At 35.4% G+C, this 26,692-nt stretch overlaps 1 protein-coding gene across 4 annotated transcripts in view; it reads left to right on the top strand.

Annotated features, from left to right (window-relative positions):
* Positions 1 to 26,692, top strand: part of LOC127860274 (uncharacterized) — a 51,342-nt gene that overhangs the window by 2,595 nt on the left and 22,055 nt on the right. For 2 of the 4 annotated variants that reach the window (XM_052398269.1, XM_052398270.1), the window contains exons 4-13: positions 12 to 44; positions 662 to 849; positions 1,782 to 1,941; positions 3,650 to 3,746; positions 9,803 to 9,888; positions 11,022 to 11,186; positions 15,102 to 15,180; positions 17,987 to 18,144; positions 22,489 to 22,651; positions 24,839 to 25,065. In XM_052398269.1, coding sequence (XP_052254229.1) covers positions 12 to 44; positions 662 to 849; positions 1,782 to 1,941; positions 3,650 to 3,746; positions 9,803 to 9,888; positions 11,022 to 11,186; positions 15,102 to 15,180; positions 17,987 to 18,144; positions 22,489 to 22,651; positions 24,839 to 25,065 — 1,356 coding nt within the window. Of the gene's footprint in view, positions 1 to 11; positions 45 to 291; positions 386 to 653; positions 850 to 1,781; positions 1,942 to 3,649; positions 3,747 to 9,802; positions 9,889 to 11,021; positions 11,187 to 15,101; positions 15,181 to 17,986; positions 18,145 to 22,488; positions 22,652 to 24,838; positions 25,066 to 26,692 lie in introns of those variants that run through there. The other 2 variants (XM_052398272.1, XM_052398271.1) reach the window with 2 other exon arrangements.

Raw genomic sequence — 26,692 nt, 5'->3', positions numbered from 1 at the left:
TTATTTTTCAGGACAGTAAAGACAGTTACAGGAAACTTGGCTCTGTATCCTTGCTTCAAAACAACTTTTAATCATCAAGAAGCAGTTTCAGTGATGGATTGCAAATGAAATACCAGCAGTTGTTAAGATAAAGACATATTTTGGGGGTTGAAGGCAAAACTATTGTATCTTAGATAGAATTTTTAATCAGATACTACAGTTTAATACTAAACTCTTAATTTATCGATATGATAATTGGTTATCTAATCAATATTAATTTGTAAAAGTTGCAATTATATGGTTTATAGATCAGCGCAAGGCTGAGGATGTTAACAAGTAGTTAATCTCTTCAATTAATGAAATTCAAATTTGCTATTAAGGAAAGAGCCGTTGAATATATTGGAAGGTAATCACAGTTGAAACATTTTCATGCCTTGTTAATTTTATTATAGGTAATAAAATTTCTCAATTTTATATTTGAAGAAGTTAGAGCAATCTGAAATAAGAATAATAGTTAGAACAAAAAAGTTGTATTTGTTCTAACAGATCTTGAAAAAATGTGTTGTTTTTTCGAAATCTAGGAATCTTGAAATCTGATATTCAGACTTGTTAAACAGTGCTGTTACCAATGCACAGGAAACAGCATTTTGTAGTCCTATTGCCATTCTTAACAGTATTCCAGTAAAAACAAGTCAAGCAGCCCCCAGTACCGAGTGAACTATGGGGTTGGTGGGGAACAGTTTGAGGAGACCAAATGTGCTCTCCTGGAGCGGAGAGCGGCTCTGTCAGGGGAGGTTACCACAACTCTGAGAGATGTCGGCCATTTTGAGCATGAAGTTGAACGGATAACAGCTGAGGTGACAGAGACAGGTATTGGTTGAATCCTTTGTGAAACCATATAAAGTGAAATATAAAAATGTACATAACATGTTTACATTTAAAACATAATTTTCTTTAATTTACATAAATTATTGACACTTAAAATTTGTTTTTCTTTGAACTGGTTATTTGTGAAAGGTATTATGTAAACCCTTACACAAATTCAGTAGTTTTTATTCCTAAACAAGTGCAATAAACTTCACTTTCTACACAAAAGTAGAGATTTTATGATAGCATAACAAGTGTACAATTCACTTGGCAAAGTCCCCATAATAGCATCATTACAATTTAAGAGTGTTGATTATTGACCTTTTTTTTTAAAAAGAACTTAAACAATTATAAATTTTGTGTGAAATGTCAATAGTTTAAATGAAAAGGAAAAAGTAAATTGCATACTATCTTTTTCCTTTAAAAATTTAAAGATCATGTGTACATACATTTTTATAAGGACTACCGGTGTTCGTGGGCTGTAAAAAATGTACACATTTCCCAGTCATCAAACTTTGCAGTTTGGCCAAGTAGGTCTAAATTCTTTTATTATTATTGCAGTGTTCTCCATAAATATTTGAGTAGCCAGTTATGTTTTTAAAGTAGCCAGCGACTTAGTACTAAAATGGCAGTTTTTTTCACTGTTTTGAATTGATATTTTTGGGAAAAGTAGACGGCGCCAAGATTGTCAGTGACCAGTGAAATTGCCAGCTGCTGGTGCTTCTGGAGAACACAGTATTCTTGCATTGTTATATTGTTTCAGAGCAAGAAATGAAACATAAATCTGTGATTCTGGGAAAGTCAGATTTAAAATGTACTAATGTAGGCCTAACTTGCGTGCATATCGATCTTTGGTCATACTTTATTTCACAGTTAAATCATTCATAAGACACTTGTCTACTTATTCTTCATATTGCTCATCCTCCATTGAACAGAGAACAAGTATCAGCAACTGAAGATGAGTATCAACACCAGTCGGCGCAAGGCAGCCCTGTTGACAGCATACTGTGCCCGCAGTGCCGACGTGACTGCACAGTACGGGGAGTACGTGAAGGTCATCAACACAAGGGTGCAGGATATCAAGCAGAGGGCGCAGTAAGCAGGCTTCATGGGAAGGGGGGCTTGTTATGCATTTTAAGGGGTATTCAGGGGTTACAATGGGTCACAAAAAATGTGGCCATTTTTTGCGACGTAAAAAACCTTTACATTTCCTTGTACATATAGTCAATGACATTTATGTAAGAACAGTTTATTGAATTATTGTTATTATGCTGTATTCCATTAATGTCTTTGAATCTATTATTACTTTTACAAGTATATAAACAAATACATTTCAAGATTAACTTTCAAAGTCTTAATAAGCTTTTTTTTTTATATAAATAATAACATTTTTGCACGTGGGTCATTTAATTTTCTGTTGTTGTTGAATGTTCTTTAAGCTACTAAATTGTCATGTTTTTGCCAATGATTTTCCATATTAATAAAATGTATAATAAAAATACTTTATATTGACACATTTCAAGAATCAATAAACATAATTGTCACCATGACTTTTATCATTATTGATAATGGGAGAATCATTTACAACACTATATCAAGTCATTAAATTATGTCAACATTATTGACAGTTTCATTGGGTCACTAAAATATATGACAATATCATAATAACACTTTACTTGCAGAGTGCTTAATCCTCCAAACTAGATCTTTATTTGTTGAAATAACAACTGTCGGTCCCATTTTCTTATTAAAATAAATCATGATAAAGTACAGACAGTGTTTTTAAGTTCAGAAATCAAATCCAAAACAAGTACGTTTTTCTATGCTGTAATTTTGCTTCGTTTTAAAAAAAGGAAACCACACCCTCCCCCCAAAATGCTCAAATAAAATTTTTGCATTTGTATAATGAATTAAAAATCACTATATTGCAAACAAAATCATTATTAAAGGGACCGTCGACCACAAACGACCAAAAAAAGAAAAGTTGCAAAATACCGTATTTTTTTACAATTATTAGTTTATATTGATTAAAATATCGCGACTGGTATATTACATTTCTTGAAAAAAGTTCATAGTTTCAGTATATTCAGTAATACAATTTTGCGATGTAAAATCGAAAGTACATCGCGAAAATATGTGCCATAACAATATGCACACAATAAATAACGCAAGTAGATTGATAATTTTAAATATAAAATATACACAATTCACTACCCATGCACAATTTGCCTTCCTGGGTTTACTATGTGATGATGATGATCAAGCTACTTGTGTTATTTATAGTAAACTGGTAGTTACCTGGTACCTGTACAGTACCCAGTAAAATTTTATTACAGAATATACTGAAAATATGAAAACAACTTTTTCAACTGCTTCCACCTACAACTTTGAAACGTCATATGTATATGCACCTTGATGAGTTCTACACGCCACACCCATTTTTGGGTCACTAGGTCAAAGGTCAAGGTCTCAGTGACCTTAAAAAAAATATTCTGACAAGCTCTAATTTATTCAAAACTGCACCCGCAGCCGAGCCTTGGCACCAGTTATGCGGTGCTCTTGTTTTACATATGGTATTGCGTATGCGTTATATTGTGGTTGTTTGATGATAAAGTACAATTCCTACAGATAGCAATGAATATTTAAATGTTCAAATATTTAGATAATACAAATATTTGCTTTTAGAAATATATCACAATTTATTTGAAAACTTTGTTTTGAACCTGATAAAGGACCCTGTAATTAATATTTTTAAAAGTCGTAATAAGAAATATGATAAAAGATTTGTTGTGACCTATTTCAGGAAGACCCTGGAGACTGAAGAGTTCTATAGCAGGGAGGTAACTCAAGATGAGAAGGAGGAGGAGGAGCAGACATCAGCACTGGAGACTGCATCTGCTGTAAGTAGGGCAGCAGTGATGGTTTTTTGTTGAAATTTGGGGCCGCTATTCGGCCTCGCTCCTAATATCTTAAAGCATATATATTCCCCAAATGACAGGGTTGTGAACGGATATTTTGACCACAGTTGTCCAGATTGTTGTTTGAATCAGGTTTTATCAGAAAATGATAATTTAGGGGCACACCATTAACAGAAGGGGCCAAGGGCACAAAGCTTATCATTGCATTCCAGTGTTCTTACTATAAGCAGGGGTGGCGAAATCAAATGTCCGAGTTGCCCGTATGACAGTACATGTACCCTACATGTATGATAATTTGAATTGAGTTCAGTCAGTTTACTAGGACAGAAAAAGTGTTACATAATTGTTTATATTATACTGCAATAATGAATGTACCATTGAAATAAAATTAAAAACAAAACAAGCAAATAATACTCATTTTCATATATTCCACATTATTTAACACTAATCAATAAATGCGTTTATAATTTATATAAACATTAACGGACAAGTGTAGTTCAGCAACGGACAAGTTAAATTTCCTAAATGGTTGTCCGTGGACAAGTATAGGTTTTTGAGATTTCGCCACCCCTGCTATAAGTACATTGTGTTCTTTTGCAATTTTTCCTTCAAAGCTTCATCATAATAAACCTGTATTAAATGGAAGGTTTTCCCAGGCTGTCAAGCGGTCATACTTTTTCCTACTTTTTCCTACTATTTCCTACTTTTTCATCAGGATCCTACTTTTTCCTATTTTTTTACCAAATCTTCCTACTATTCCTACTTTTTCATTTTCAATGGAGAATTTTTTTTTTAAAGAGTTAATTTAGTAAACTTGCAGGATGAATGAATCTATGGCATGACTGTATCCCTGTTAATGTGCATTCATCTAGATGAGACCTGACAACCCATGCTGACTGTCTGCTAGCACCTCTTCAGGAGCATAAATATTTATTTCTTATGTAACTTTTAAAATTATTGACAAGTTTTTTTTTGAAGTAACAATAGTGCCTTGTTTACTTCCTTAGCATTTGTACACTGCAGACTTCACTACCTTACACAGTTCCCAGTGATGCAAGAGCTGAGGGAACCCATTGTTTATTCCAGTTTTATTTTGTTTCCATTGACAACAATTTGACCAAACCTTATGCATGTTTACATGATATTGCTGTTTGGAATGTAGAGATATAGAGATACATGTATTGTATGAGTGGTTATGTAATATGGAATTTATTACACAAGTTATTGGAAAAAAGATAAAACTGATGCTTTGCCGAGTTTTCATCATTTACAAATATAATGTAATAAATTCTGTATTACATGACAACGGATATGATGTTCTATTGATATCATAGGTACATCATGTTTAGTAATTAAAGATAAATGCACAGAGCCTAAATGCCCTGATACATTTTTATGCTCCCGGTAGGGTTGCATATTGCAGTTGTACTGTCAGTCCGTTTGTCTGTCTGTCTGTGTGTGTGTGTCCAGGGGTTTTTTTAAGAAAAAGGGGAAGACGCTGGATGCTGGGTAAAAGGGGAAAATCTAGCGCGAAAGAGACATATTTGGGGAAAAAATAAAAACTGTTCATTTCAATGTCTATAACTCACCTACAGACTTCAGTTGTTTTCTTTAGAAAAAGAGGCAGGTCTCTGACCTTTTTGTTCTTAAACACATGAACAAGTATGATATTAAAGTCAAAGTCCTAAATAAAGTTGCAGGTGTAGATCTAATAATGGAAAATGTTTTCAACTGTGGCCGGGGAACGATGTCAATATTATGATTTCAATTTCATGATGAATGGGTTGACGATCTAGATCTGTTACAGTATTGGAAGGGAAAGGTGCGGCTGCTGCCGATTGTCTACTTTCACTTTCACAATAATCCGACAGTATTAATCGATGTTGATTACATGTACCTCCGAATCCTGCTGGGTTTCAACGGTTTTTGATGATTCATTCTTAAAAAATGCGTCAATGCAATTAATATTTTCCGAGTCCGAACGTTTTATTTTGTTCGTGTATGAACGCCAATTGTGAGACTTTTTCTGTTTTAACGTTTATATCTTGGCTTTCACATAACCCGGATGAAAATTCGACTGGTTTCCGGTAATTAATTGACGAAACACCCTTCTCGCGCAAGACCGGAATCCAGTAAAATAGTTACATGATTAATACGATAAGTTGCCCGGTTTCCATGACGTAATTTAAGAGCTATATATAGAATCACTGGGATTCCCAGATTTGAGCGTTCGTCGGGAGAGAGAGCGAGATCGTTGTACATGGTACAAATTGGATAAGTGTCGACTTCCTAAAACAAAAAGAACATTTCTTTGAGGGTAAAATATTATATTTTGGTGAAAAACTATATTTTTGGAGGGGAAAAGGTATTTTTTAGGGGAAAAATTCTGGTTGGGGAAGACGCCGAATATCGGCGTAACTTTCTTAGTAAAAAAAAAACCCTGGTGTCCGTCCGAAAACTTTATTATGGGCCATAACTTTTGCAATATTGAAGATAGCAACTTGATATTTGGCATGCATGTGTATCTCATGAAGCTGCACATTTTGAGTGGTCAAAGGTGAAGGTCATCCTTCAAGGTCAAAAGTTAAAAAATACAATCCAAGGGAAGTAATAAGCTTTAAAAGGGAGATAATTTCTAAACCTGCCAAATGATACATTGAAATTTTATTTCAAAGCTGCGCAATAGTGGGCATTGTGTTTCGGACAAACACAATTCTTGTCTTATGATGCCATTGCTAGTGAGGTAACTTCAAGGTGTTAAAGCGAAGTATTAAAATTATTAAACGGCATTATTACACTCCCGCAAAGTCATCAATAATGTAAAAGCCATTATTTGAAACTGGAATAAACAATGTTGTGCAACTGTTTCATTCCTCAATCAATGCTGTCATAAAAGAGGTCAGGTGATAAGGTCCTATCTCCAGTTGCATAATCTGCTCTGCAATGACCAGTCATTTTGAATGTAACTTAAGTCATTATAACTGCACCCTATTGTCAATTTAAAGGTTTCACAATGTAGCTGTAGCAGAGCATTTACACTGCTTTATATACTAGTATTAATCTTGTACAACAAGTTGGTGTATCACTAAATAAATTTGGTCTTCTGCTTAAGGATATAACATGCACAATATAATTACCAATTTTATATCGATACACAGAAGACCTCTAACCACTTATTTGATGATACACCAAAATGAACAGCATCTAATTACATGTATACTTCTTTATCAGGGTAGCTTTGCTTGAAACTTACTTATCATAGATACACTATAAGTGCTAAAATTCCTAGTGGGAAAACAAAGTTTAACCCTTCATGGATGGAGAAGTTGGACAACAGTGGAAAAACACTGGGATCATTGTGCAAGAGAGATACCGGCAATGAGTTTGCAAGATATTGTACTGTCTGAATGAAGTCCATCTTGTAGTAATTCTGGTGCTAATCAACTTATAAGTCATGCAGATGGATAAAAACACAAGGAAAACATGAAATACATGCATGATAATTCACAAAAGCGTTTGTTTGGAAGTGCCCAAAAGCCAAGCAGCTCTCAGGGTTGTGGGGATAAATCTATCTGTATGCAAGTACATCCATCACACAAGGAACAGGTACAAAAGGCTGAAATCTTCTGGGCCCTTAAGGTAGCTTCAAGTGGGTATCCATACAGAACATGTGATGGCACTCCTGCTCTGTTTCAAGCTATGTTTCCTGGACCTGTGGCTTAAAAATAAGTATTATGTATTCCTACTTTTGAAGGAAAAGTTCCTACTTTTTCCTACTTTTTTCCTACTTTTCTTGCAAAAGTAGTTCCTATTTTTTCCTACTTTTTGAAAAAAGGTCACTTGACAGCCTGTTTTCCTTAGTTTTTCTACAAAAAGTTGTTTACATATATTATTTTCAAAATTTCTGATTCAAAAGCAATGGTATTTTACAATAATAAAAAAGAAATTCAATATAAACAGAGTTTTTACTTGATGGTTTTCACCTCTATTGTCAACACTTTGTAAACTCTTTCACCATTTGAAGAATAATGAGTCACATTGCCAGCAGTTAAATATTTAATATTTTACTTTTAACCATGATTGACACTGATATAACATTGGAAATCTACATGTTGACTGTGTAAACAAATATTTCATCACACAAACAGCATTTTGACATAATGGTTTAAAAGTGGTTTCAGAATAAACACTAATTTCTTTATAGTCTTGCGCTCATGGTTCACAGTATTTAAATAATGGACATGAAATGAAATATAATATAAACATATACTCAAAAGAATGGTGTTTAAGAGACTGATATCTTTATTTTTAGCTCGACTATTAATATGAAATATATATAGTGGAGCTATCCTACTCACCCCGGCGTTCGTGTGAGCGTGCAAATGTTAAAGTTTGCGTACCACCCCAAATATTTCCTATTTCCCTTTACATATTGCTTTCATATTTTGCATTCTTCTTAACCCACATGACCCCAACTTATAAACAAGAGTCGACAACTGTATCAAGCATTTTATAAGAATTATGGCCCTTTTTTTACTTACAATATGCATATTATTGATTAATCGATGTTAAAGTTTGCATACCACCTCAAATATATCCTATGTCCTTTGACATATTGCTTTCATATTTTGCATACTTCTTAACCAACATGACCCCAATCTATAAACAAGAGCAGACAACTGTATCAAGCATTTTGTAAGAATTATGGCCCTTTTTTATGCCCCCCGATTGATAGATCGGGGGTATATTGTTTTTGGCCTGTCTTTCTTTCTTTCTTTCTGTCTGTCATTCTGTCCCAAAACTTAAACCTTACAGTAAAGTTTTGCAATAACTTTTGAAATATTGAACATAGCAACTTGATATTTGGCATGCATGTGTATCTCATGGAGCTGCACATTTTGAGTGGATCCTTCAAGGTCAAAGGTCAACAAAAAAAGCAGCGCATTAGGGGGCATTGTGTTTCTGACAAACACATCTCTTGTTCACTTAGAATATGCATACTATTGATAAATCTATGTTAAAGTTTGCGTACCACCTAAAATATTTCCTATGTCTTTTGACATATTGCTTTCATATTTTGCATACTTCTTTACCAACATGACCCCAATCTATAAACTAGAGCAGACAACTGTATCAAGCATTTTGACAGAATTATGGCCCCTTTTATACTTAGATAATTGAACATTTTGTTAAGTTTTGTGTTTTGGTCCATTTTACTCCTAAAGTATCATAGCTATTGCTTTTTAGACTTGGGAAACTCGCTAACTATTGTAAGAGGACTGTACAGGGCAAGTTGCATAACTCTGGTTGGCTTTTTAACGGAATTTTTGCCCTTTTTTGTCTTTGTAACTTTGAATATTTTGTTAAATTGTGTGTTTAGATCCACTTTACATGTTACTGTACCTGGCAAGTTGAATTTGACCTTGACCTTTAAATGACCTTGACTCAAGGTCAAATTGATAAATTTTGCTTAAATTGCCATAACTACGTTATTTATGATCACATTTGATTCATACTTTGACAAAACAACACTTACCTTACAAACCACAATGGACTCCACTTAAACCATCCCCCACGCCCCTCTTTTTTTTTAAAGATCATCTATTAAATGACCACACACACACATTTTATCCCCCTTTCCATGATGGCTTATGTTATACTGTCAAGCACTCGAATAGTCGAGCGCACTGTACTCTGACAGCTCCTGTTATATTTTCTTGCAAATATGTCAATATTATATACAGATAATAAACTTACTAACTTATGGCTTATGTCATTTCTCATGTGTATATCTTAATCCCTGGAGCTTTTTGATGGTCTGGCTAAATCCCTTATTAAGATCTCTCAGTCTGTGCTTGTCTTGTCCAACAAAATTTACCTTTAATGTCTAATGTTCAACATGCAAACTTGCATACAATTCATTATACATCAAATTGTGTTTATATATTGGTGTTTTCCTGCATGATCATTCACTCCATTTTAACAATTCTGCAATAAAGTCTTTGGAAATTGTAAGTGTTGATTGCAATTGGTTTCAGAAACACGTTCGAGAGAGCTGTGAGCTGATTGGTCAGTTCCTACAAGACATGCTCAGTGGAACCTTCGCCAACGACAAGTCTCTCATGTGAGAATTGTGCGGTTTTCAGTTATGTGTGTAGTAAATTAATCTAATAGGTAGTGCCAGGGCTCTCCAAGGAAAGTATGAAGATTAAGCTTCCATTTTGCGCCATTTTATCTGTTGCAAAAATGTTTTAACATAAAGTATTCAAAAATCTAATGCCTTGTTTTACGCTAAGCAGCGCTTCTGCTAGCTTGCAAAAGTTCTGACTTCCAAGCTTTAAATTTTGGACAAATGAAAGTCCCACTTTTATTTCAGTATTTTACTGCGCACATTGGCCATATCAGTTGCCTGTTTAATCTACTAGTTTTTCTTTTTACTATACCTCTCAAATAATAAATCCTATCTTGAAAATAGTTTTCCTATTAAAAACTCCAACAAAAAATCTTTAATACTGGCAATCATGGTGAAAAGAAGCTAAATATATTGTAAACACTACCTTATGCGTTGAACACTGGATACATACTTGTTCCAACTCTATCGATTACTCAATAATCCAGTATAATTACGATTTCAATTGTCCGTACCAAAATATGGCCAATATAGATGATAACTGTGTGTAAGAATTTCATGAACACAAACGTCTGCCATTTTCATTTATGCTGGTGGATATACATATAAGTAACTTGTGGAATGAGGAAATTTCCATTGAAAATGTGTGAATATCGGGACACGGATGTGCGCGCATCGAGCACTCCGTTCATATTTTGAGTGTAACAAGTACCCACATTCAGAAAAACGTGTGAAAGTGAATGTGTATTCCTTTGAATTAAACAAATATGTCTTTTGGTAAACATTTTACATTGGGTGTATTGGATGTCCAAGGGACTTCCACCATTTGTAACTAGACATATGGCTGTCTTCTTTGGGCGTTATTTACGCCTGGATGTCCATTATTGGAAGCGCTGCACTTAGTAGCTATTTTGTAGCCAGTGAAATAGTAAAACACTTTTACACTAACTAACCATGAAGGATACATGTTGCAATTAAAGACTGTGTTTTCAAATATTTAGCACACACAGTGTTGTATTAAAATGTAAACAAAGTTGTGGTGCTGGTTAAGTAGTGCTGCTACTAAAAACTTGTCTCATTTAGTAAGAATTTCAATAAGATTACAAGGTGTTATTAATATCTGGTAGAAACAAACACAAGGAGCCTCTATGGCAGAAGGTGGAGCACGTGTGTGGCACGTTCTCGGCTGACCAGGTAATGACTGGCCTGCTGACCTACACCTCGGACACTACATCCAGGCTGCGGACACTGACCGCTAGGGTGGACATCAGGAGGGATGCACAGGCTTTACGGTACCAAACATTCTGGAGTGTGATTTTTCCTCGGATCCAGTTGTCCTGGGGGTCACTTCTAAATTCGCCTAAATTTGGTTTAAAAAATGTGGTGGAGAGGGGCTACCACCGATTCTGAGGACATATTTCATAAGCGGCCCGAAATATCCGCGGCCTGCAAAATCTCTCCGCATTTTACACTGGTAGATTCTGCCTAAGAATTTTTAAAACAAGCGATATAATTGGCTGTCGTTTCCCAATCTTCCAATGTGAATCGTTTTCTTAAAATGTGTTTGGTATTTCTAAGCTGATTTGTTTGCAAATGGCGCCGTTGTGAAGCGAAAATTAAGATTATTGAAATGACAAATGGCAATCAAATAAACGACTGACATCACCTAGTTTGATAGGAATAATGAAATGTGTTTGTCGACGAAAAAGACTACGTTTTAGATACAAGCAACACATATTTTGTTAAGAAATGTGCTCAGTGAATTTGTATCACGGAAACCAGTGTTTGCAAATTAGAGTTCAGTCTACTCGCGAAGTAAAACAATTTAGAAGAGTATCGTTCGAACATGGAAAAAGACAAACATGATTTGATTTATATGTTAGTGGATCTGTGTATAATCAGATTCATATGCATATTCTGCTTTATTGTCCCCTACCGGTTTCACCAGAGGGGACTTATGGTTTGCGCTCTGTGTGTCAGTCAGTCAGTCAGTCTGTTTGTCTGTCCGTCACACTTTTCTGGATCCTGCGATAACTTTAAAAGTTCTTAATATTTTTTCATGAAACTTGCAACATGGATAGATGGCAATATGGACATTATGCACGTCATTTCATTTTGTTCTTACGTCAAAAATTGTGGTTGCTATGGCAACCAAAAATAAATAAATCTGAAAATGGTGGAATTTCTGACAATGGTGGAGCCGGTAGGGGACCATATTGCTTGACAATAGCCTTGTTATGTTTGTCACGCTGTTCAGTTAACTGAAATAGCATTGAACTGAGTGAAGATGTGAAATGCAAGATATTGAAAGGTAAACAAATTAAATATATTAATTTAACTCAGTTTAATACATCAATAACTCAAGTGTGTTTGTTTATATTTAATCCATTAACTGTAATTCTATACATTGAAAAACTGCTGCTATTGATCACAACAAATACTGTTTACTTTGCATCCTCAGTATGTTAAATGTGAAGTTTAACAGGTTTTTTTTAAAGAAATATTGTTATGAAGTTCAAGTTGTCTATTTTAATGTCTGTTTTAAGAAAATGGTTCCAGTTGCTTGAAAAACATGGTCACCAGGGGGCGGGGCATTTTTCCTTATATGGCTTCATGAATCTTCATGAAACTTTGTCAGAATATTTGTTAAAATGATATCTTGGATATGTATAAAAATGGTTCTGGTCTGTTCAAAAACATTGCTGCCAGGGTGTTCACTAGTCATGAAAGTTGGTAAGAACATTTTGTTCTAATGACATCTTGGGCTGCACGGAACAGGTCAGTTCCTTTGAATCTCAGGTGAGCGACTTTGGGCCTTTTAAGCCCTCTTGTTGAAAGAAGCCAACTGGAAAGGGTCTAGTCTAAATAACAATATTTAAAAAAAAATCCACTTACACACTTAAAGGTCCAGATGAGATGACTATCTATGTAAAATATGCTTGAAAAATATCTACATTCATAGGAGTAAAAAGTCTCTTGAATTATGCCTATGTCATGTATATATGTACACATCAACTGAAATCCTTTCGATAACTTGACATATGATCTTCAATCCAGGCTTTGAAACCAGTGGCAGTAAGAGTGTAACACAAGGGTCACTGAAAAATGCATCTGTCAGTATATGTACATATCATTCTAGAGACTCGAGGGAAACTGAAGATTTGATGAAGCGATGAAAAATACAACAGCAGTTATTGAAATTGAAAGGGTTGTGTTATATTGAACATAATGATGAAAATGTTCCAACAATTGGATAAACACGTTTAAGATTCATGGGAGTAGTAAAACTATGTAATGTTCATTTTTTGCGTACTTTCAAAAAAGTGGAGGTTTTTTATTAACCAGGTTTTCCGAAGGAAAAAACTGGTTATTAGATTGGCGAATGCGGGCGGGCTGGCGGGCGGGCGGAACAAGCTTGTCCGGGCCATAACTATGTCGTTCATTGTCAGATTTTAAAATCATTTGGCACATTTGTTCACCATCATTGGACGGTGTGTCGCGCGAAATAATTACGTCGATATCTCCAAGGTCAAGGTCACACTTTGAGTTCAAAGGTCAAAAATGGCCATAAATGAGCTTGTCCTGGCCATAACTATATCATTCATTGTGAGATTTTAAAATCATTTGGCACATTTGTTCACCATCATGGGACGGTGTGTCGCACGAAAGAATCACGTCAATATCTCCAATGTCAAGGTCGCCACGACTAAAAATAGATTTTTTTAAAAAACAAACTTACAAAGGGGGGTTAATTTTGTTTGTTCATTTCAAAAGTTCAGTTTGAGTTTTCTCCCTTTATCAGATTTTTTTTCACAATGAAAACCTGGTTTTGTGACAATTTTGTCCCTTGTTAAAAAGTGGCAACTCAATATTGCAGTACAATATTATTCATCTAAATAAATCTTGGTATTTGTTTTTGGCTCGACTATTATATATGAAATATATATATAGTGGAGCTATCCTATTTACCCGGCGTCGGCGTGCGCGTGCAAATATTAAAGTTTGCGTACCACCCCAAATATTTCCTATGTCCCTTGACATATTGCTTTAATATTTTTCATACTTCTTGACCAACATGACCCAATCTATAAACAAGAGCAGACAACTGTATCAAGCATTTTGTAAGAATTATGGCCCTTTTTCCATTAAGAATATGCATATTATTGATAGATCTATGTTAAAGTTTGCGTACCACCTCAAATATTTTCAATGTCCCTTGACATATTGCTTTCATATTTTGCAGACTTCTTAACCAACATGACCCCAATCTATAAACAAGAGCAGACAACTGTATCAAGCATTTTGTAAGAATTATGGCCCTTTTTTGTCTTAGTAACTGAATATTTTGTTAAATTTTGTGTTAAGATCCACTTGACTCCTAAAGTTTCAAAGCTATTGCTTTCAAACTTCAAATATTTTCTTACTATCATGAGGGTACTGTACCTGGCAAGTTCAATTTGACCTTGACCTTTGAATGACCTTGACTCTCAAGGTCAAAAAAATAAATTTTAGTTTGCAATAACTTCTTTATTTATGATGAGATTTTATTAATACTTTGACAAAACAACACTTACCTGAATACCACAATGGATTCCACCCAAACAATACCCCACGCCCCAAACCAGAATCCCTGCCCCCCCCCCAAAAAAAAATTAATTTTTTGTGTTCCTTTTTTTATTTTTGAAAGATTGTCTAATAAATTACCCCACCCCACATTATACCCCCCTCTCACCCCCCCCCCCCCCTCTACTCAACCCAAAAAGATTTTATTTTTTCTTTGAAACATGGTTAAAAAAACAACAAAAATATTTATTTACTTTATTTTTGAAGGACCGTCCAAACTTCCCACCCAAGCTATTGCTATCAAACTTGAAATAAAATCTTATTAGTTTGTTTTATGTCTTTACAAATGTTCAATACATTGTGGAAAATATACCTGAACTATTACTTTGACCTTATTGAATAATTTGAACAATTTCCCCATGATGTCTTACGTTATACTGTCAAGCACTCTGACAGCTCTTGTTTATGCATACATTCAAATTTGTATGGGTGAAATACCTTTAGAGTAGAGATATAAGTATTTGTTTTCTGATATTAGACCTTTCAATGTGAATACTAATGTTTCCAAACCAGGGGTCATTTCACTTCAGATTTTCGCAATCTACAGATGTACTCATATAATCCCTTTTGTATATTTTCCCCAGGTTCCGTTATGATGGAGGTGAAATGAAGGACCTTGCAAACCAGCCGTCTCTATACAGAAGTGTCCACCAACTACTGCAGGTGAGGAGTTTCAGGCATTTTCCTGGGTTTCTGTAAAAAGCTACACAATTAAAATGAATGGTTTGTGATACAAACCCTGATGTGCGAATTTTCTTGCCAGTTTTTGTGTTTAAATATTAGGATATAGATTTTGCAATCATTTGCTGCACACTATATGAAACATAGTTTTAAACAAATATTTCTTCAGCTCGTAAGATAAACCCTTAACCCCAACCTAATATTCTCCCATTTTGGCTATTTCTCCCCCAATTTGTGATACAAATGAGGCACGTGTCAGTTATTGACATATGTATGTGCATCTAGTTCTTGTTAATTTCCCAAAGCAGGAAAAATGTGAGTAGGTAAACAGACTGCCATGATATGACTTAACAATTGTTGAAAACGGTCCGTCAGTAATTAGGTTGCAGGATCAATGAGTAGTGTTTTTCCCAGGAGGCAGGAGGGCATTGGGGGATGGCACAGTACATTCAAAAAAGGCATTAAACCTGCAGTTTAGGCAAAAAAGGGCAAAACATTTTGTGAAAACCAGGTTTTTGGGAGGAACATTTAAGCGCATCAGTGGCAGTTTTGGGTAAATAGAGAATACTAGGTCGGTGCCGAATAAAGCAAAGTTTATTTTGCGAGGCTTAGAAAATCTGAACCACGAGCCTTGGCGAGTGGTTCAGATTTTCGTGCCGAGCAAGATAAACTTTGCTTTATTCGGCACCGACCTAGTATTCGATTTATCCCATCAATTTTCTTAGTCGTAAATTATTTCTTTAAACATAGAATAGGAAAAAAGAACTAGACGGAAAATCCCAAAGATATTTTAAGCAAACATTGTTTCATTATTTTAATCGTGTCGAGCCTAATACATTACAAAAAGATCAGTAACCAACCTGTTTTTCGTTTATCATACCTCTACGTCCCCGATTTTTAAGAAATAATGAAAAAAAGACACTAAACAACTGCATCTTTTAATAGCGTGAAACAACATGCATTGTGTCGTATGACGTATTAATAATGACGTCACGAGTACGCGCACTTAATATTTGTAAATAATGTTTATTTGCTTTTTGAGTTGCATTATGTGTAAAAACTATATTACATCTTGGTATCAAATTGTTTGTTTTGTTAAATCTGATTCGATTTTACTAAAAATGATTACTTTATTGTTGATTCCGAGTAATATGAACATTCTTCGCCGCGCGTGACAGCTATATTTCAGCACTGCTGAAATAAAGGTAAATTTATTTCACAGTAGTTTATTTCGACAATGCACGTCTGATGATGGGATAAAATATTAACAAATATAAACAAACAAAGTGTCTTGATGTATTTAGCTTACTGTAATTAATATTAATATGTTTACCTAGAAATGATTTTCCCTTTTAGTTCCATGCTGTTTCAGTTAATAGTACAGCATGACAAACATAATAAAGCAATATATCCATATGAATCTGATTATACACAGATCCGATAACATAAATGAAACCATGTTTGTCTTAGCCAATTTTCTAATGATAATTTTGTGAAATCTTTTAACTTTGCGAGTAAACTGAACACCAATTAAATTTTTGCAAACACTAATTTCCTGGACATACATCCACTGTGTAGATAACTTAGAAATATATGTCGTTTGTATTTAAAATGTATTATCAATCGTTAATAAACACAATCATTTCATAAATCACTACTATGTCCATCGTTAATTTGATTGTTATTTGTCATTTTTGCCTTGAATCACAATTTCTGTTTTATATTTTCTGCCTTCTTGTTGAAATGATGTAAGCGACAAGTGCGCAGAGCAAACTAAAATTGTGTATGTCCGACTACATTCACGTTTTGCATTTGTTTAATCAGTATGCAGTACAAAAATTGTTTCAATAATTTCTAATAATTATGGTCTTAAAATGCACAATTTCCACCAGGTTTCCATCATATGTCTCCTAAATAACAGTCCACGATTTAATCATGGAGCAGTACACATTAGGGAAGGATTAGCGTGCTTTGTATAACAAAGCCACAAAGCCACTGAAATTATCTATAGATATTTATACGGGGTTATTCATGCATGACTTATTCAAAACAGTGCACATCTTTGCTGCCTTGGGGCTGTACTCTGATACTATTCGGCTTAGAAGTTTGGTCAAGAGGCAATTAAGATGTTATCAATAAGGGCGTGTGGCAGCTTTTGCCTTTGAAAAGGGCAAAGTGGGGCTTCAGAACAGCGGCATGGCGCAGCGCCACGCAGAAAGTGCCTGGGAAAAACACTTATGAGGTTCACAGGGGTTTACACACAAACTGGACAAAATGTAAACTCACTGGAAAGAACTAAATTTTTAAAAATATCTAAAGTTATTTTGAATGCAGTTTGTGCCGATATTTTAAGATGTAAAAATAAATCCTTGAATACGTCTGAAATTGTTGCCAAAATGTTGACCTGCTGAGAAAACTATGTAAACATAACCGTTTACATGAATGCTGTGCATATCAAATTTTTGGCCAAGAACACAGGCTTATTAAATAAAGTAATTCTGACGTATTTCACATTGCCATTAGCAGCATAATAACTGTCTGTTATGCACTGGTTAAAATTCTTAATAATTAAAAAAAAAGTTATTTGAAAGAAAAGCACCTCTAACTGGTGTGTGTACATCTGTTAACAAACCGCACAAAGTCAAGCGATCCTGCACCCGGGTACTGGTAAACGATCTTAGCCAAGAAAAGTGTGGGTTGGTCAACTTACCTTCATGATGAGACTGAAATACTGTTGAATACGGCAAAATATCCAATTGTAAAAATAAACAACCCTGTCTCGTTCTAGGAGAGAAACAAGGAACACTTCTTAAGTTTCATCCAGTGTCAGAAGTCTCAAAACGATGCACGCAATCTTGAGCAGTCTGTTGCTATGGTGAAATCTCGCATAGACAAGAAACTGGAGAAGGTGTTTGCGCAGAAAGCTGCCGACTTGAAACTAGCAAGGTATGGTGTGTCATTGGATCGAGTGTAGTAATCTTGGATGAGTTCGAAAATGGTTACGTTTGCTTGAAAAACATGGCTGCCAAGGGGCGGGGCATGATTACGTTTGCTTGAAAAACATGGCTGTCAAGGGGCGGGGCATTTTTCCTTATATGGCTATATATGGCTATATAAAAACCTTGTTAACACTCTAGAGGTCACATTTATTGTCCAATCTTATTGAAACTTGGTCAGAAGATTCATCCCAATAATATGCTGGACAAGTTAAAAAATGATGCAAGTTGATTGATAAACATGGCCGCCAGGGGGCGGGGCATTTTTCCTTATATGGCTATAGTAAAACCTTGTTAGCACTCTAGAGGCCACATTTATTTTTCAATAAGCATGAAACTTGGTCTGAAGATTTGACCCAATGATATCTTGGACAAGTTCGAAAATGCTTGCGGTTGCTTTAAAAACATGGCCACCAGGGGGCGGGGTATTTTTCCTTATATGGCTATTCTATTTATGGTTTTTGTAAAACCTTGTTAACACCTTAGAGGCCATATTTATTGTCCGATCTTCATGAAACTTGGTCAGAAGATTTGTCCCAATGATATCTTGGATTACTTTGAAAATGGATTCCAGTTGGTTGAAAAATATGTCCGCCAGGGGGGGGGGGGGCATTTTTCCTTATTTTGCTATAGTAAAACCTTGTTAACACTCGAGAGGCCACATTTATTTTCCGATCTTCATGAAACTTGGTCAGAAGATTTGTCCCAATGATATCTTGGATTAGTTTGAAAATGGTTTTGGTTTCTTGAAAAATATGGCCACCTGGGGGTGGGGCATTTTTCCTTATAATTCTATATATGGCTTTTGTAAAACCTTGTTAACACTCTAGAGGCCACAGTTATTGTCCAATCTTCATGAAATATGGTCAGAAGATTTGTCTTATTGATATCTTGGTTCGAAAATGGTTACATTTGCTTGAAAAACATGGCTGCCAAAGGGCGGGGCATTTTTCCTTATATGGCTATGTATGGCTATAGTAAAATCTTGTTAACACTCTAGAGGCCACATTTATAGTCCGATCTTCATGAAACTCGGTCAGAAGATTCATCCAAATAATATCTGGGACGAGTTCAAAAATGATGCCGGTTGGTTGAAAAACATGGCCACCATGGGGGTGGGGCATTTTTCCTTATGTGGCTAAAGTAAAACCTTGTTAACACTCTAGAGGATACATTTATTTTCTGATCATCATGAAACTTGGTCAAAAGATTTGTCCGTATGATATCTTGGATGAGTTCGAAAATGGTTTTGGTTGCTTTAAAAACATGGCCACCAGGGGCGGGGCATTTTTCCTTATATGGCTATATATGGCTTTAGTAAAACCTTGTTAACATTCTAGAGGCCACATTTATTGTCCAATCTTCATGAAATATGGTCAGAAGATTTGTCTTATTGATATCTTAGATGAGTTCGAAAATGGTTACATTTGCTTGAAAACATGGCCACCAAGGGGCGGGGCATTTTTCCTTATATGGCTTTAGTAAAATCTTGTTAACACTCTAGTGGCCACATTTACTGTCAGATCTTCATGAAACTTGGTCAGAAGATTCATCCCGATAATATCTTGGGAAAGTTGAAAAATGATGCCGGTTGGTTGAAAAACATGGCTTCCAGGGGGCGGGGAATTTTTCCATATATGGCTAATATCCGGTTTCACCGGAGGGGACTTATGGTTTGCGCTCTGTCTGTCAGTCTGTCTGTCCGTCACACTTTTCTGGATCCTGCGATAACTTTAAAAGTTCTTTATATTTTTTCATAAAACTGGCAATATGGACATCATGCACGTCATTTCATTTTGTTCCTACGTCAAAAATTGTGGTTGCTATGGCAACCAAAAAAAATAAATATTCAAAATCTGAAAATGGTGGAATTTCTGACAATGGTGGAGCCCGTAGGGGACCATATTGCTTGACAATAGCCTTGTTTTATTCCTATTTTTATTTTATTTTTGCAAAAAAAGCCTTGAATAATTTTTAATACCCCGAATATATGTTGAAAAGGCCCTATATGAATCTGGAAAAAGTAAGCCCTGCCTGACATTCCTGTGTAGTATCAACACTGCGCTGAATACATAATGCTAAGCCTAAATTACATATATTTGTAGCCAAATATAATCTTCCATATAAATGGGTTGATTTGTAGCAATTGGCTAATTTGCAGCATGACACAGAAGCCTTACCAATACCTTTAATAGCTATTCTCCTCAAAAGTTTTACTTCCCTGGCTACCAAGAGCAATTACTATGCTTGGCTGGAATAACTGTCTGAGATAAAGCAATTTCATTAAAATGTGACAGATAACTTATATGATTGATACATTCATGTAGTTTAAATAGCTAATAATCGATTGCTTGTTTTATCTAGCTTATGTATGTTTCATGTTATTGTTCATTTGTTAACGGAACATAAATATATGTGAATTTTTTGTATACAGCCAAAAATCAACAATGTAAATGCAGTCATTGCAAAGCTCAAGTGTAAGCCAAGGAATAACAGATTTTCAGAATGCCTATTAACAATGTATGAAATATCTTAACTGAATAAGGATGCGGTTAAATTACTGGAAAAAACAACAACTGAGGAATGCGACACTGTATCAACATAATCATAGATTGTATTTGCATAAAAGGTGTCTGCCTTGCAACTCTAAGGTCCCTGGTTGGATTCTCTCTTGGGGCTCCGTTCTGCGGATCTTCAAGGCATATTTTTCGTTTTTGATTGGGCCCCATTCCTCCCGCCTAAAAGTATATATATTTTCAAACAAAATCAAAAAAGATCTAATAAAAAAATAGAAAATTTAAGTAAAACAAATATTACAATGCCTTTATAGTTTTCCTTTTTTAGCTCGAATATTAAATATGAAATATATATAGTCAGTGGAGCTATCCTACTCACCCCCGCTTCGGCGTTTCCGTTAGCGTTAGCGTGCAAATGTTAAAGTTTTCGTACTACCCCAATTATTTTCATTGTCCCTTGCGAATTGCTTTCATATTTTGCATACTTGTTAACCTACATGACCCCAACCTATACACAAGAGCAGACAACTCTATCAAGCATTTTGTAATAATTATGGCCCCTTTTCCACTTAGAATATGCAGCAAATGTTAAAGTTTTCGTACTACCCCATTTATTTTCATTGTCCCTTGACATATTGCTTTCATATTTTACATACTTGTTAACCAACATCACCCCAACCTATAAACAAGAGCAGACAACTCTATCAAGCATTTTGTCATAATTATTGCCCCTTTTATACTTAAAATATGCATATTATTGATAAATCTATGTTAAAGTTTGCGTACTACCCCAAATATTTCCTATATCCTTTGACATATTGCTTTTATATGTTGCATACTTGTTTACCAACATGACCCCAACCTATAAACAAGAGCAGACCACTGTATCAAGCATTTTTACATAATTATTGCCCCTTTTACACTTAGATAATTGAACATTTTGCTTAAATTGCCATAACTTCTTTATTTATGATCACATTTTATTATTACTTTGACAAAACAACACTTACCTGAATACCACAATGGATTCCACCCAAACAATACCCCACACCCCTACCCAGAATCCCTTCCCCCCCCCCTCAGTTTTTTAAACATCATCTAATAAATTACCCCACCCCACATTATAACCCCCTCTCACCCCCACCCTCCCCCCCTACCCCACCCTCCCCCCCCCCAAAAAAAAATTTTTTTTTAAACATCATCTAATAAATTACCACATCCCACATTATACCCCCCTACCCCCCCCTCCCCAATTTTTTTTATTTTTTAACTTTTTTTTGCTTTTTGAAAGATCGTCTAATAAATGACCACACCCCAAATTATACCCCCTCTCAAACCCCCCCCCCCCCCCCAAAAAAATATAAAAAAAATCCTTTTTTTATTTTTGAAAGATCGTTTAATAAATTATTGAATATGAAAAATTTCCCCATGATGGCTTACGTCATAATGTCAAGCACTCGAATAGTCGAGCGCGCTGTCCTCTGACAGCTCTCGTTTTAAGAGGGTATCTATTGAAAGAAACAATGAAAAAATGTTCCTATGTTCGCCTTTGTAAGGTTTTCTGCTTTTCAATTCCTCCCTGGAAAGGCCCTGGAACAATGCCCTCATTAGTAAGAATATGCTCTTATCTTTCGAAAGACACCTAAGTACTATTTCATCCCAGTAAGTGGACTGGAGAGTGTCCCTATATGGCTATAGAGTTTGAGGCAATTGAGCTAAAATATATAAGTTTAAATTGGCATAATAACAGCTATAATTTCTCCTACTTCTGCCCACAGGACACTTGCAGACACGGAGATTGAGGTTGACGGTCACAAGGCGGCCCTTCACAGTCTCAGTACGGAGTGTGAGTCTCTCAAGGAACTGGTAGACCGGAGTGCACGCCACAGGCAGGAGCTGTTTACCAAGTACCATCGCATACAGGAGTTCCAGGAAATCACCGTAGGTGGTTTACATTTGAGCAGTGTTTTGGGAAAACTGGGCTTTATGCAATTGCTGAAAGAGTCGTCCCAGATTAGCCTTTGCAGTCCGCACAGGATAATCAGGGATGACACTTTCTGCTTAAGCTGTATTTTGCTAAGAAGAGACTTCCTTTTAAAAAAAAATACCATAAGAGTGGAAAGTGTCTTTATTAATTAGTCTGTTCAAACTGCACAGGCTAATCTGGAACAACACTTCATGCACATGCATTGAGTCCAGTTTTCCCAAAACATTTCTTATTTTCAAATATATTTATTTTTGAGGCTGTTTCCTAGCCCAACAGTTTTGGGGAAGTAAAATGTAATTTTCTTGACAAGATTAGTTAACATTTGTAGAAGAATTAGTCTTTATTCATGCCATGTATAACATCATGCATGTAAGGCATTTGAAGATAATAACTAGGGATGGCATCGAATACCAATATCGGTATTCGAATGTTCGCAAATTCATTCATTCGAATATTCGAATATTCGCATAAAACGGCTGGATTGATTTTACCTTGTTATGTGTTAATTTCCATTGGGTTTGTAAGTTACATGTATATCCGTTTGCTAAATACGAGGCTGTTTATTAACGTTGCTATCGAATTATTGTATCGCTGTCGACTAATACTATGACCGATACTGTGATCGGGCACAAATAGAATGAAAACATCGTGTCATAGAATTTTATTTTTTAATGATTCCAAAGATTTGTAGCAGATCGCGCATATGTAAAACTAAGTTTACACACATAACACGTTGCGGTCTTTTTATCCACAGACCGTGTAAAGTATTCCATACTGCAGAAGGGGCTGGTGGCATTTTCAGATTTGAATAATGATTCCTTGATGACTGTTTAATTTATATCATCTGTTACTTTTGAGTAATACACATATTTAAATGTCTGTTCAAACTGTGATCACAAAAACTAAATTATTATTCGCAAGTAAATTGAAGCCCTTATTTAGTACCTAATTGACAAAAAACAGTTCGGGCCCTTTCTTATAGTAAGTATATTGCATTGCGCGATTTGAGTAATTCACACATTTTAATGGCTGTACATACTGTGATCACAAAACTTAATTATTATTCGCCAGTCAATTGAAACCGTTAATTAACACCCCATTGGCAAACAACAGTCGGGGCCTTTCTTAGAGCGTGTATATTGCATTGCGCAATCAACACTGATACGGGCCGCGTTATCAGTTTGACACGTCAAACATGTTACTCCCAAGTGATTTCGGTTGCTTTTTAGTAAGCAGATCATTAAATATTGGTGAAATTACATTTGGAAAAAAATGCGAATATCATTTTTATTATTCGAATGCTGACCATTCAATCGAATATTCGATTATTCGAATAATTTTGCCATCCCTAATAATAACCCATGAGGAAAGGTTTTTCAGTTCGATCTACATCCATGCCACATAACTTGTGTGGACATTTGTAATGAAATCCTTTTTACCCTCTACCTCTGATTCAGGGAGGGCAGTTGTCAGTTTTTGGCATAAGTATGTGCACTTAGTTCTGGTAAACCAGCCACATTAGGGTTAAGTTGAGTGATTTGAATGCTCTTTTGATATCATTAAAATACTGTTAAAAATGACACAAAATCCAAATAAATAAACAATTTTCTGAACGTGGAGCAATGTTTAATATAGACGCAGGGTAGGATAAGATGCAGGGTGTTATATGGCGCTGGGTATAATAAGTGAAGGTTATAATAAGATCTAGGGTATAATAAAGTGAAGGTAATAATAAGATGCAGGGTATAAATTGTGCTGGGTATAATAAAGTGAAGGTTATAATAAGATGCAGGGTATAATAAAGTGAAGGTTATAATAAGATGCAGGGTATAATAAAGTGCAAGGTATAATAGGCCGCAGGGTATAATAGGGTGCAGGGTATAATTGGGTGCAAGGTATAGTAGGGTGCAGGGTATAATATGGTGAAGGGTATAATAAGATGCAGGTTATAATAAAGTGCAGGGTATAATAATATGCAGGGTATAATAAGGTGCAGGGTATAATAGGCCGCAGGGTATAATATGATGCAAGGTATAATAGGGTGCAGGGTATAATAGGGTGCAGGGTGCAATACAGTGCAGGCATAATTTAGCTGTAGAAGCAATCCATCTTAAGTATTTTATCTTGCACTCTGTCTGTAGGACGCCAAGCAGGGTGTGATCCAGGTGCTGGTGAAGCAGAACATGAATGCCCAGTCCCGCCTGGACCAACAGCTGGCGGAGATAGGGGGCTACCTGGAGCGTTCCTTTGTTTCCCAGCCCTCCCATTTGACGACCACGTCCGGCAAGCTGCGGGACTCTGTACAACGGGAGGTGGACAGCTTTGCAAACCTGGCCCTGCCATATATCATGTTCTCTCAGATTGACAGGTGGGTCCAGTGTGTTGGTTGTTTACCCTTTACCACTCAGATATGTACTTTGACATGTTTAAAGTTCCTACGGGAATCAGATGAAATTTAAGACCTTTCTTAATTCAAGATTTAAAGGCTTCATTTTTCCACCCCTAGGTTCTGATTAGAAGGAAACAGTATAAAACCTGAACAGACTGCAAGTTACTCGCAAGCTGTCATGGTTTTTATGCTTTTTGCATATAGCCATTTTCAATTTGCTGCTGAGTGGGAAAGGATTAACATATTTTGTTGGCATTGTTATAATGTTCCGTTTACACCCATTGCAAATAATATTTGTAAGGCGGTATATATTATAGCCTCTCCGTCAGTTGGTTGGTCACTTTGTCCCCATACAAAATTTTAACTGCTTCCTAAAGAACGGGGAATAATACTGGAACAACCGTGGCAGACGGTTTGGTCAGCGGTCAGTGTCCAAAAGAATGATGTCTGCTCATTATGTCAAATAGTTTAAATTAGATTATCATAAAACTTGGTGATAATGTTTGTGGGCATAATATCTTGGCTCTGCAGAGTTATGATCTTTGAATTACACAATGTACATTTTAAGGAGCATATTTTAATTTATCCATTTTGACTACAAAAACAGATCTACGTTTTCATATTGTGAATGTGACCTTCTGTTGTAAAATGTGTATTAGGCTATACAACACTGTGAAGGATGCCTTGTTTCTGCCTGGATCCAGACGACTCAAAACATTATTCCTGTTAGTAGGGCCTGTAATAGCCCCATATAAAGTTTGAAATCTGCAGCACATCAATTGTATACATGTACCAACATGATGCTAGAATGTTGAGTTCTTAACGTAATTACAATGACAAAATAGTTCAGATTTAAACAAGCTTAAAAGAAACTCATATAAAAAATAATAATTAAAAGCTTAAGAAAAAATGTGTATGCTTTCTAGGTAAATCCTTGAAAAGTTTTCTTAGTAAGGGAGAAAATTAACACATTTTTACTTGCGCTCTCTTTTGACTTAGAAAAATATTTTAAGGTTCTACCCCAAAGGAAAAAGAATATCCGCTGTATGCCACTCTTCAAATACTCAGGAATTAATTGCTTTGCATGTGTCTGTCAGGTGGTTGATCAGATGGTCTGTCCATAGAACACAGCATTTCTGCACTATATCTTTGATCGCAATCATGGTGACAAAGTTGTTTGGATGTATTAGTCATGTTTTTGTCAATACTCTAGTTTTAACAATTATATGAAGCAAATTGTTACTGACCATGACTGGATTAGCATTACTTAAAAATATAAATTCACATGGGAAAGCTTCGCACAGCACATATAGAACTTCATCGGACCTAGTATATTTTCATTTAAGTTAAACTATATTAGTTAGGTAACATTTTGATGACAATCATTTGTAAGTAGACTTTAAAGAAAGGATAATTGGACAATTCGTTCATGAGTATGATTTATTCTATATCAGAATTAATGGTTACAGTTTTGTGATATGAAATGACAAAAATAGGTATTACAAGCTTAAGAACAAGAAATAAGAACTATGCTTATGCAAAATGATATAAGAATAAAGAATCAAATTATGGTTAAATTTTGTTATAGGAGTTTGCTCCCCTGAAT

The sequence above is a fragment of the Dreissena polymorpha genome, chromosome 15 (assembly GCF_020536995.1).
Source record: "Dreissena polymorpha isolate Duluth1 chromosome 15, UMN_Dpol_1.0, whole genome shotgun sequence".
Lineage (NCBI taxonomy): Eukaryota > Metazoa > Mollusca > Bivalvia > Myida > Dreissenidae > Dreissena > Dreissena polymorpha.
Note: the sequence above shows the minus strand (reverse complement) of the source record. Positions and strands in the feature narration are given on the sequence as shown.